We start from the raw sequence: 13,281 nt of genomic DNA, 5'->3' as shown, positions 1-13,281 counted from the left end.
ACATGTAACTAGTTACTCCCCAACACTGAGTATAGGTGTGTAAAAGTTATAGCCAAACAGTATAGCCAAAGTATCATCAGTTTATATTTACCACAGACCTTTCTTATAAACTGAAAAGCTCCCTCATAAAAATCCATCTCAAAATATATATATATATATATAGATGTTAAATGAGCATGTAATAATAATAATACATTTTATTTTTTATAGATTTTTTTAAGTTAAGTTTTGTCATCTAGTTGCAGAAATTGCTGTATGCTGCGATAAATGGCTAATTGAATACAATTTCATTTATTCTAAAAGAGAAAAGGTCTCCATTATTGACAATATACTCCTTATGCTTCTAAGAAACCACATAATGATTGATTTATCTTAAACTGTAAGAATAAAGTCACTGCCCTTGACATGCCTTTTTCAAAATGTACAAACATCAGAAATTCCTGTTATTGTGCTCCATCACAGGTCAACTAAAGTTAATGTAAGAGGTTTAAGCTTATAAATCATAAAAAAGCAGGACAAATGGGAGCAGCTCTGACCTTGCAAAGCTAGTTAGCCCTTTCAATGTTTTTCAGCTAGTTCCATAACATTCCATTCTTCCTTTCTTTCTCTTTTCATTTTCACAGTAGAGCACAACTGCTTTTAAGATTCTCCGTAGGCAGTGTGTTCAATCACTCAGAACTGCTTTTCTGGATATCAGCCATTTTATTCCTGGCTAAATGAATGCATGAATCTATTCAGTGTGATTGAGAGATTTGGAATGCATAAGATGAGCTGCATTTCCACAGACATGCAGAGGACACCCAGTACTCTTTCAGAATACTGTCATCTCTTGAATATGAATCGATGGCAGAAGAGCAGCAATGTCTTCTTCCATCTGTAACCACCTCCCAGTATCACAGAGGAACACAACAGCCTAAAATACAAAGGGATAGAGTAATAGCGAAGCATCAGAGGAGCACAGCAGTGTTCAGTCCTGCTTGTGCTAAGCCACGCCCCTGACTCCTCCCCCTGCCTTCCCTTTGGATTAATTATGCAGCTCACTGCAGCATTTTCAGTGTTGCCTGCAGTTTGTCCTGCCACAACTCCCTGTTCCTCTCTCTCTCTTCCTCCTCCTTTTTCTGTCTTTCTCTTCTCTATTCTTTTCGCCTCTATTCTTGGAGGTCTAAATTTGATTAAATTCTTCCCCCTCTCTCTCACTCCCGCCTTTAATTCTCCACTCATAACAAGAAATAAGGCTGCAATTCAAGCTCGTCTGAAAACACTGCTGCTGCACACATACATAAAGCTTCAAGCATTGCATCATGAAGGGGAACTACTGCACACTCCCTGCCTAATGCCTGGACGAGAGCGTTTAACCCATTTGGGCTCAAACCATACTGTCACACAATGGCTAATTACAGCAGCTGTTCTGCAATGCATCTGGCTGTAAATTATGCAATTATTCCAAATTGTTGTCCCTGTTAGGTTTAATTATGTAGTTGAGCTCTGTATTTATTATTATTATTATTATTATTATTAATATTATTATTATTTTGCATCTTTACATGACAGGGATGACAAAAATAATATTAAATCTGTAGGATAATAGGTATTGATGCAGATCAGAGAAAAGGTCTTCTACTTATACAGTAGTTACATTTACAGTTAGGTACATACTTTAGACACTTCTTTAGCGTCTGACCAAAACATATTTTAAGGTGCACACTCTGAGCTTTAATTTGAGGGTATTCTCATAAAAATTGGAGGAAGGGTAAGGGATTACAGCTTTTTAATATGTTTTAATAATAAGCAACTGGAGAATTGGCTCAAAGGCTGTTTCATGGACAGATGTGGGCTATTCTTTCATTATGTCTACACCAATTAAGCAGGTAAAAGGTCTGGAGTTGATTCTAAGTGTGTCGTTTGCATTTGGAAGCTGTTGCTGTGAACCCACATAATGCAGTCAAATAATCTCTTTTTACAACAGAAAGAGAAAATTGTTATTTCCACTATTTCCAAATCCATCAGAGAGATAGCAGTAACATTACGAGTGGCCAACTTAAGTTTGGTACATAAAAACAGCATAAAAAAGCATGGATGTCCACGGAGGACAACAGTGGAGGATGATCTGAGAATCTCTCCATGGTAAACATCTCATCTCTATCATGATCCAAAGCATAAAACATCGTCTGTGAAACATAGTGGATCAGTGCATGGCTTCCAGTGGCACTGGGTTACTGGTGTTTACTGATGATGCAGCCGGAAGAATTCTGAAGTGTATGAGATATACCTCATGCCCAGATTCAGTCAAATGGAGCAAAGTTGATTAGACGGCGCTTCATAGTACAAATGGACGACCCAAAACATACAGCAAACGCAATCCAGGAGTTTTTGAAGGTGAAAATGTGGAATATTCTGTAATTACCAAGTCAATCTCTTGATCTCAACCCGACTGAACTGCATTCCACTCGCTGAAGATAAAACTAAAGACAGAAAGACCCATAAGGCGGGTATACAGAGCTAAAATTATTAAAATTGTGTCAGTGTTCAAATAAATATGCACCTAACTGTATAAGTTCAAGCTGTAAAAAATAAACAATAAAGTGTATATTGTCTGCTTATTAAATATATATATATATATATATATATATATATATATATTCTGTATAATGGTTCATCAACACAGTTGGGATCCATTTGCAGTTTTATTGGAGACTTATTGGAGACAAACAAGCAGAGGTCAAGACACAGATAAGGCAGTAACAGGGCAGACAGAGTAGGGAACATAAATGTATATATATATGTATTTTAAATTATTACATTAAAGTATTAAAAAAATCCAGACCAGCTATTTTTGTGCAATAATTGGGTCCAACGCATGAGTTATTTTACACACATAAACACATTTAGTTCTCACAATGCAGTCTGAGCCAGATTCTGTTATATCATATCAACAAATATATTTGAACCGAGTTCAAAAGGAAATGTGTCAACTGTACACCCTGATGCCTATCATAGTTTCACAGACCTTGTGAAACATGGCTTGGCAGTTTTGCAATTGTTTCTCGTACTGATATAATACATTTCCAATAAGTCTTTCTCAATATAACTGTTTCTGAGCTATGACAGGCCTTATAAAACAATATATTTTTTAGACATTTAGGTTATATTTCAAGCTTTCAGCTATATTCCTTTCAATAATTCATGAAATCGCCTACATTCAAACTTTCAGCACCAGTGACAAACAAAACACAACTGGAGTTTATACAACACACAGTCCATTCAGTTAGCATTTACTGAGTTGATTGGAAAAAAAAGTAATGCTTTTCAAACGCTACCCCTTTGTGTATTTCGAATCTGACGATCTTGCAAATTTGAAACGATGCATTCACATGTTAGATAATGTAATCTAATGTAGATATACTGATGTTATATATTATGGGCTGCTTTCCATTTATAGCCATTTGAAAGTGCATTTAAATGAGTTTGTACAAGAAGCAATGCACTGCTTTCACCTTTGCGCTGGCACTGAGTAGGACAACAGAAAAAAGTACTTAGTACAAAATATTGAAATTATAACTTAATTTTCCATCTGATCGTATCTGGTGCAGCAATGTTTGTGGTTATTCATCTGGAAGACAGTTTTGTTTAATATTGTTTTTTATATCACTTCAGTGCAATCAAAGAAAGAGAAAGCATCTGACGGTCATTCAGAGAAGAGAACATGGGGACATCATCCATCATACATCAAGACTGACCTCGACACCGCATCAGTTTGAGCGAAGCCCTCAGAGGACAGGAATAGTATTTCTGATGTACCGCACGGGTGTGGAGTCATGAATATCACACGAGTCTGATAAACACAGGAATAAGAGTAATGTTTGAAGTGTGTATGCTGCACTCTGAATGGGGGCTGGGTGCTGCAACATACCGCAGTGCTCGAAGCTTTCAGCACACCCACTCCATCATCTCTTCTCTCTCTCATGCTCACCCACAGTGCCCCTCTGTCTTTATGTTCCTGTACCACTCTCAGTCTCCAACACACGCTCCTCCCTCTTTCTTCTGTCCTACATTATAGTCTCACACTTTCCTCTCCTTTTCATTGCTTACACAACACCCCTCTCTCTTGTCCACATGCACTCTATGAACAGAAAATACATACACACATAGCTCTACACACTCCCCCTAATGTAGCAACTCACACAGTACACCTCGTCCACTGTAAGATTAATCAGCTTGCCAACAAAGCCCAGCATGAAGACTGGTTGTACTTGTTCTTTAATAAATCGATTGCCCATCGCACATGTATTAGTTGGGGCAGATTGAGCTCAAACGTCTTGCCTTGTTGACTCCCATAACCTCATTCATATTGTTTAAGGCCTTTAATGAAATTGAATAGTGCACTTTCCTTTCATGATCGGTGGGAGTCTAAGAACTTCACATCACAAGCAACGCTTTACGAGGTGTGCTCTTGATCAGGTTTACTTTGGCAGAAATCCACAGATATGGAGCCGTTAATGTAAAGCAAATGTCAGAATGTATTCATTAAAAATTCATCCACTATGATAAAGTGGTTTGAGGTGATAATATTGTGCAAAAAAATCTGCATCTGTAATCACAATTCGTATGAAAAGGAATTAATGTTTTACTTCCACTAGAGTTAATTTTATTTGGGAAACTGCAGTGAATTGTATGTGTATGCATGTTTTTAGAGTTTTGCAGAAATAGAAGTATGTTTTCCCATTGAGCCCAGGTAATTGATCTCAAAACTTAAGAAAAATTAAGAGCTGAGGTCTAAAAAGCTGTTTCCAATCAGTCTCAGAGAAACATTGTGATCTAATTGTACTTGTTAATTGGCCATTGTTTATTTTCCCTTTATTTATAATAACACATGGCGCCCTCTACTGGTCGGAAAGCATATAAACGTGAACAAAAGTACAAAAGTGGTTGATGGTTTTACATTGCATCACTCACTGTATCATTTTTATAAAAATGAACTTATAACCCCTGACTACTTTAGCTGTTAATGGGCAGATAGCTTAACTATTCAATTCAATTCAAGTCAGTGCTCTCACATAAAATCTCTCTTTAACATCACCTATTTTAACATTTCTGCAGGGCAAAATGACTGCTAGTACAGTCAATTACAAAACTAAGCATTCAGAGAGTTGTACTCTGCCTGTAGTTATCCTTCAAATTAATCACAAAAATCGTTGTGTTCCCCTTTAATATAGTAATAAAGGAATATACTATATGATCTAATACTGGATTTGGGGTAAACACAGTAGCCTAATCTAAACTGTCTCAGTACCAAATCACCTATCCAGAGCATTAAGCCTAATAAAAATACAAAATGATATTTTACGCAGGCAGAACCTTTAAAATGGCCACTTACCATACGTGCCAAATGTCCCGAAGAGAAACTTATAGTGGTGTCAAGCCAAAAGCCTCAGAAAACACTATATTGCCTGAAATGTTCTCCCTCGCTGTGTCTTTAGAGAAAAGACTTTGGCATCTGATGTCCAGTGTCATTCACACTAAACTGACACAGAGAAGATCAGCTGATGCAGAAGGAGAGGAGAACATGCATGCAGGATCTTTCTTCTTACTCAGCCCTTCAATGTTTTACTGCTGTACTCACCAGCAGTGGCTCCTGATTGGCTGAGCTGCTACACAGTAATGTATGATCTCGCTTTTAATTGGATAGAGGCAATTTATGAGGCCTGTCAAAACATTATTCATGTTTGCTCTTGCTTATTATGTCTCTCTCTCTCTCTCTCTCTCTCACACACACACACACACATACACACACACGCACACAGAGGATAGCTGAGCTTTGCAATATGTGATGAAGAGGATGAATGAAATGAGGTAGAATATGAAAAGGAGATGAACGCAGGGATAGAGAACACATTTAACACATTTACTATAACTTATAGACACTTTCATAGAGAACACAAGCAATTATACCGGATCTATGGTAACAGAACCACAAAAGCTAGAGCAGAAGTGCATAGCTGTATTTGTGTGGATGTGTGTGTGTTAATAGGAAGAGACTTAATGTATGATAATGAATTAAGCTTGCGAAGGAGATTAAAAGGTTGTGATGGGACAAACGATGGGAGTTACTTGCTTTGTTGCTTTAATGGACCAGTTTACCCAAAAATGAAAACTGGCCAGAAAAGACAGTTTAGAAGTTAAAACTACATGGATTTGTTTCTTACAATCATACAGCTTAGTAAGCACATTATAAGCAAACTTTATTATTATTATTATTTTTTATTTTTTGGGGGGGGGGGGGGGGGGGTGAACTGTTCCTTTAAGAAGTGCAGTTCTGAGTCTTGTTCTTGTGGTCTAGACTAGAGACTTTCACAAACCACATGGCATTTCTTGTGTGTGTGTGTGTGTGTGTGGGGGGGGGGGGGGGGTTAATTTCATTTCTCTGTTTTAGTCTGTATCTGGGCATCAGTTTATGGTCTGATATATAACCTAATATACTGACAAAAGACCAGGTTTACAGAAACAACAATTGATTCAAATCTGCTTTAGCTCCAGACTTTTGATTTATGTCAAGATACATTTTTCTCTCTGCTGAGATTTACTAATCAACCAGAACACCCAGTCTTTCTCTGTCTTTTTTTATCACTAGTCCGTGTTAGTTTATTTATTAGACGATATTTCACCGTTAGATGGCGATGTCTACTCTTTTGTTGTTACAGGATGTGATTAGACTGACTGCTCGTATGAGAATGTAGAAGTGAATTTGAACGGCGATGCAAAAAAAAAGAAGACTGTCAGTGCTTACTCCTAGCAGATGAGAAGTAAGAGATGTTAGTATTAATATTAGTTCTTCCAGCTACTATTTTACATTGACATTTTATTTATAATTAATTATGCGTGTGTGTGTGTGTGTGTGTGTGTGTGTTGAAATTGTATTTATATTTAATTATGTATGTGTTGTGTGTGTGTGTGTATGTATATATATATATATATATATATATATATATATATGTATATATATATATATATGTATATATATGTATATATATATATATATATATATATATATATATATATATATATATATATATATTAGGGCTGCTCCGATCACACACACACACACACACACACACACACACACACACACACACACACACACACACACACATATATATATATATATATATATATATATATATATATATATATATATGCAAGACTTGTTAATTTTTATTTTCTTATATTACAAATCCTGCAGTGTTACCAGTATCATATATCTGTCTATATACTGTATGTGGCATGTGAACTATATTCTTTTTAGATAGATTTGTATATATTTTTTTCTGAGCCTATAGGCATAAAACGTAATGTAAATATAAATCAACAGAGGTATCTATAAAAGAGAACATGCTATTAATAATCATAAGTGAAAGATCAATAATACATTCCATCGGTGAACTAAACATGTTTATTTAAATGTCAATAATCCAGAATCAAAACACTTAAAACGATTTTAATAGGTAGAAAAACAACAACATAATACTTTTAAGATCTTCGATCAAAATGAAAAAAAAAAAGGCACTTATACAGAGGAAAAAGTAAAAGCTTTTGTTCAACATGCAAATAAATTACAATAACAAAATTATCCACTACAGTAGATGCATTACAAATCAAAAGTTTTTTGTTTTCTGTGGTGTTGTGTTGTAATATTTGCAATATGAATCAGATGTTATGGGTATGTACAGATATATACAGAAATGTTTCTTTCTTCTGATAACTGTAATGTTTTGGTGTCTGTTATTCATCCCCCTCTACATTCACTGTCTTTATTTACAGCTGTATGTCTCCACAACACTGCAGTCCAGTTCTACATTTTTAGAAACCGTAAACAAGCTGGTTTTTAGCCTTTAAAAGTACACAAAAGTGCAGCTGCCACTACACAAAGTGGTGTGCTATATGCAGTCATTTTAAAATCAGCATACTGTATGTCATTTAGCTGTGCCTCAGTGCAAATACAGTAACTTCATCATGATGGTGATTGCTGGTAAAACGTTCAGAGTCCTGGAGAGGCGGAAACATGACAGTAAACTCAGAATCTGGTTTCTTGGGTTTATCACACATGAAATTGTTTATCTCATACTTTAAGCTAATATTTTAAAAATTAAAAGTGAGTAATGTTATGAGATATCCCACTGTACACATGAATGTATATTCATATGAAGAGTTCCCATACAAAAGCCTCTAATTGTCATCTGAAGTTTTCTTCTAAATGAGCAGTTTTACCATGCACCTATATTTATGCTAAGTTTATATTTCACATTTATTTATTAAGTTTTTATTTCACATTAATTGCATAGAAAATGACCTATTCATTGCCATTAAGGTAAAATTACTGAGCCTAAACATACTGTAGGAGCCTTATAAAAATTTAAATTTTTAGATAAAAATTTCAGATGACACTTAGAGGATTTTGCATCTGAACTCTTCATACATAAAAAACAATACAATAAAATAATAATTATAACAATAATAAAAAGATGAAAAAACATACATATAATTACTAGAACTTTAACAAAAATCAAAATGAAAACAAAAAATATAAGAATGAAAATGACTATGATAGTTTCTCAATGATACTATAATAAATCATTTACATAATTTACCTTTAAATGATATCAGGCCATTGCCTTCTGATGCCGGCGTTTCTTCATCTTTAACAGAAAAATTGTGAGAGTCATTTGTCATAATGGATTTTTATAGACTTTATCATAATCCTGAATTTGATGTACAAAAAGATAAATTTCGGTTAACCCTAAAACACAACACAATGAAGTACAAAATTCAAAATACAGGCAATTCACCATCATATATTTTATTTATTTATTTATTTATTTATTTATTTATTTATTTATTTATATGTACTTTACAGCAAAATGTCTGATTTCTAGGGTGTCTTACCTTTAATCACACCATCCTCTTGAACGGCTGAATTACGATCAGTGATCAGTTCTTCTTTTTCCTGACATTCTGAATCATAACAGAGAGAGAGGGGATTACTTCCACAGCAGCATTAATATACAAAATCATACTTTTGGCTTGTAAAAGAAGCTAAATTATTAAAAACGCCAGAGAATCTGTTCACTTGTTGAGTCACTAATAGTTTGTCACTTAATTACAGTAGTTTAAGGTTATATGAAGTATAATGTTTGCAGACTGCTTTGATTGTAATTGTCAGTAAAAGCACATACCCTCCAGCTCTGTTGGACTGCTGTCCATGTACTCCTTCATGGGTGAAGCAGTTTCTGCAGAGTAATCAAAAACACGTATGTATGTAGATGCAGAGAAATTTTACACACTCACACGCACACACACACACGCACACGCACACGCACGCACACACACACACACACACACACACACACACACACACACACACACACACACACACACACACACACACACACACACACACACACACACACACACACAAAAGAAATGCCATGTGGTTTGTGAAAGTCTCTAGTCTAGACCACAAGAACAAGACTCAGAACTGCACTTCTTAAAGGAACAGTTCACCCAAAAAAAATTATTATAATAATTATAATAATAATAAAGTTTGCTTATAATGTGCTTACTAAGCTGCATGATTGTAAGAAACAAATCCATGTAGTTTTAACTTCTAATCTGAGAGAGAGAGTAAAACTTACGGATCTTGGAGTCTGTCATCGAGAAAAACAAGTCTTCTTGTGCTGTCTCTTTGACCTCTGATGATAAGAAATGAACATTTTTGTACGAAATATTTATAAAGTGTTTATACAGAGTTACATTTGCCATATAGTTTACTGTATGTAAAATGTAATTCAAAACACACAAGCTAATGCTAAGTGTAAAATGTAGTCATGTTAGGGAATCACAACAATAAATTAACCCTGATGTCTATTACGGTGGACAGATCTTTTTAACCATTTAATGTGTGATGTGACACTAAATCCAGCATAAGTGAGGCTTGACCCTTACCCATAACTCTATATGACTGCCCTATTTATGTGTCATTGTGTTTTTAGGTACATGACTGATTTAACATTTGGTTTATGTGAGATTTGCATTAAATTAGATCAATAGTGACAGTAAATAGTGACAGTTTACAATGTCACAATTTCAAAGAGAAAATGCTGTTCTTTTGAACTTTCTATTCATGAAAGTATCCTGAAAATGTATCATGGTTTCTACAAAAACAGCAGAACTGTTTTCAGCATTGATAATAATAAGAAGTGCAGCAAATCAGCATATTTGTAATGATGATGTAATGATGATGAAAATTCAAGGAATAAGTAACATTTTAACATATATTCAAAGACTTCTTGTCTGGCAGTACGTGGGGAAGAAGAGCAGAGGGCGTGTTTTTTTTTGTTTTTGAGTGGATGTCAATGGAGGAGAGGCTGCACTAAACTGAAGTGCTCAGGACCTTTCGATAACACAGTTTACTTCATAGGATTACAATGTAAAACGACGCAGATAGATTTAAAAAATACGGCAAGTGAACAAAGCCTTGGTGAGCAGAAGACACTTTTGAATGACAGTGTATGACAACAAATTGAAGATGGCTGAATCCACATCAATGGATTAAAGTGTTTAAAAGCAATTTTATACTTTCAGGCAAGCAATTATTTACACTAAGTGTACTAGATGGTGAATGGTGTTTACACTGAGTGTAAATTATAGTAGACGGATGCTGTTTAGACCAACTATAAACCCCTGTTTACACTAACATGTGCGTATATTGAGAAACTCAAACCAAGTGTAAACAGAAGTGGTACTATAATATTTGCAGTAAGTCTGAGCAATGAGCGACACAAGGACAGTCACTGGTAAATAGACACTGCATGCAAAGGCCAACAGCATTAAGAAGCTTAATTTGAGAAGTGTATGTATTAATATCTGATTGTACCTGGTTTACGGGTGATTTTTAGAACGATGCATCCAATGATCAGGATTACAATACAGCAGACGAGACATAATGAGATGGCCAGCAGTATCTTCCTTTTGAATACTGTAATAATAAGGAAAATGCACACATTTAGACAAAAAAGTTTATTTTGCTATTTTGTCTCTCATGTTCACAGAATATATTATCTCACTGACAATATAACTAAAAGATAATAATAGTTATTTCTCGTTTTTTAATCTAAATCTTGAAAGTCATGAAGATTGTCTGACATTGTTCTAATGCACAGTTTATTCACATATATACAGTACACTGTATTTATTATTTAATAATAAATATTCCCATGACTCACTGATATTATTGGCTATGAAGCCGTCACTCAGAGCGGAGTACAGAGGTCTCTCTGTGTTTATTCCCTTGCACTTGAATTCACTTTTGATTGTTTCCTCATTTCCTTTCCTCTTGAGTACATCTGAGGTTTCGTTGAGCTGCTGTCCGTTCATGAACCAGGTGTAGTTCCACTGTCTGCCGTCTGAGACGTTACACCTCAGAGTCATGTCACCAGTCATAATGTCGCCCAGTTCAGTCTCCAGACTCAGGGATACAGCTGGACGAGCTAAGAGCAAAGTAATATGTTACTTTATCACTTTTAAATAAAATATATTTCATAGTGAGCCTTTGAATCAGTACTTTTAATGCTTTTACATTTACTAGTTTTAGTAACTGACGTTATTCAAAACCACTTTTAAAAAGAATCTGTCATCATTTACTCAACTTTATGTTGTTCCAAACCTGTATGACTTTCTTTCTTCTGTGGAGCATTAAAGGTACAATTTGTAAGATATTTGCAGTAAAATATCCAAAAACCTCTAGGCTAGTGTTATATATTTTGTCCAGCTGATTACTACAATATCTCTAATGTTTTCAACTACTTGTAAATCATGAGAAAATTCCCATTCTGAACAGTGACACGGGGCAGTGCAGTCGCCTGTCAATGACGTTAGTTAGCCTTTGTTCCCGCCTTTACTGACGTAGAAACCACATGACAACAGTGTCGTGGACAAATGCGGAAGTAGCTTCGCGACAAACTTCAACTAGAAAGAGATGCCGATCTCACTTGTGTTTTACTCGACAGGTGAGTTGTTTTGATTCGTATCTTTACAGAAAACGTATGCTATTATAACGATCAACAAGATTAGTATTATGGGGCATACAAGCCAAACGCAGGGCATCGCGTCTCTAGACCCATGCGAGGACGCATATGATCCATAGTCTGATCGCGTCTTTGCATTAACTTTTTTATGTAATCTACTCATGCAAATCGCTGAACTCGCGTTAAATCCATGATTTATCTTTCCTTCTGATTGATGGCCCTCAGCGGTTGGGTAGAAGACAACAAATCCCATCATTCCATGCTCCTTCTTAGCGTCATCAAACCACGCGATTGTTATTGTTTTGATAGTGCACCCTCTAGTGGCAGGTCCTACAACCTGTACCTTTAAACTTACAATGCATTTGGGAAACACATCCCTGGTCAGTTAAGTAGCAGAGCAGGGTTGTTAATAAGTTTCAGCTGCTTTGGTGTTAATAAAAATAATAATAGGTGCACTAGATGGGCAAAGACCCCCAAAACAGAAATGGTTTTATAGCTAGAGGCCACTGACATTTTTTCTCCTACTCATCTTTTCTGACAGTTTGTCACTAGTTTTGCATTTGGCAAGGGTCAGTGTCACTACTGATAGCAAGAGGTAATACCTGGATCCTACAGAGTTTGCACAGGCAGCCCAACTACTCCAGGATGGCACATCAATATGTGCCATTGCCAGAAGGTTTGCTGTGTCTCCTAGCACAGCCTCAAGAGCTCAGGAGATTTCAGGAGACAGGAAGTTACTCGAGAAAAGGTTGACAGGGCTGTAGAAGGTCCTTAACCCATCAGCAGGACCGGTATCTGCTCCTTTGTGCAAGGAGTAACAGCAGGAGCACTGCCAGAGCTCTACACAATGACCTCCAGCTGGCCACTGGTGTGAATGTCTCAGACGAAACAATCAGAAACAGACTTCATGAGGGTGGGCTGAGGGCTCAATGTCCGGCACCGTGGAGCTTGACTGGCATTTGCCATTGAGCACCAGAATTGGCAGGTCCACCACTGGCTCCCTGTGCTTTCACAGATGAGAGCAAGTTCACCCAGAGCACATGTGACAGACGTGAAGGGGTCTGGAGAAGCCAAGGAGAATGTTATGCTGCCTGTAACATCGTTCAGCATGACAAGTTTGGTGGTGGGTCAGTGATGTAGACAATGGCACCCTGACTGCCACTGGGTATAAGGAAGAAATCCTTGGACCATTGTCAGACCCTAT

General features: G+C 36.2%; 2 protein-coding genes across 6 annotated transcripts in view; both read right to left on the bottom strand.

Annotated features, from left to right (window-relative positions):
- Window positions 1-5,576, bottom strand: part of syt2a (synaptotagmin IIa) — a 74,309-nt gene extending 68,733 nt beyond the window's left edge. The window contains exon 1 of the mRNA XM_059527294.1: window positions 5,375-5,576. The gene's annotated coding sequence lies outside the window, so the exon portion shown is untranslated. The remainder of the gene's footprint in view (window positions 1-5,374) is intronic.
- A 2,982-nt stretch (window positions 5,577-8,558) lies between these two features.
- LOC132117928 (carcinoembryonic antigen-related cell adhesion molecule 5-like) overlaps window positions 8,559-13,281 on the bottom strand; it is a 50,857-nt gene continuing 46,134 nt past the window's right edge. For 3 of the 5 annotated variants that reach the window (XM_059527297.1, XM_059527296.1, XM_059527299.1), the window contains 6 exons: window positions 11,277-11,540; window positions 10,928-11,029; window positions 9,687-9,743; window positions 9,228-9,281; window positions 8,938-9,006; window positions 8,560-8,690 (listed from right to left, as the gene is read on the bottom strand). In XM_059527297.1, coding sequence (XP_059383280.1) covers window positions 8,626-8,690; window positions 8,938-9,006; window positions 9,228-9,281; window positions 9,687-9,743; window positions 10,928-11,029; window positions 11,277-11,540 — 611 coding nt within the window. In that variant the 3' untranslated portion in view covers window positions 8,560-8,625. Of the gene's footprint in view, window positions 8,691-8,937; window positions 9,007-9,227; window positions 9,282-9,686; window positions 9,744-10,927; window positions 11,030-11,276; window positions 11,541-13,281 lie in introns of all 5 variants that reach the window. The other 2 variants (XM_059527298.1, XM_059527300.1) reach the window with 1 other exon arrangement.

The sequence above is a fragment of the Carassius carassius genome, chromosome 37 (assembly GCF_963082965.1).
Source record: "Carassius carassius chromosome 37, fCarCar2.1, whole genome shotgun sequence".
NCBI lineage: Eukaryota > Metazoa > Chordata > Actinopteri > Cypriniformes > Cyprinidae > Carassius > Carassius carassius.
This window is presented reverse-complemented; position numbering and strand designations above follow the sequence as displayed.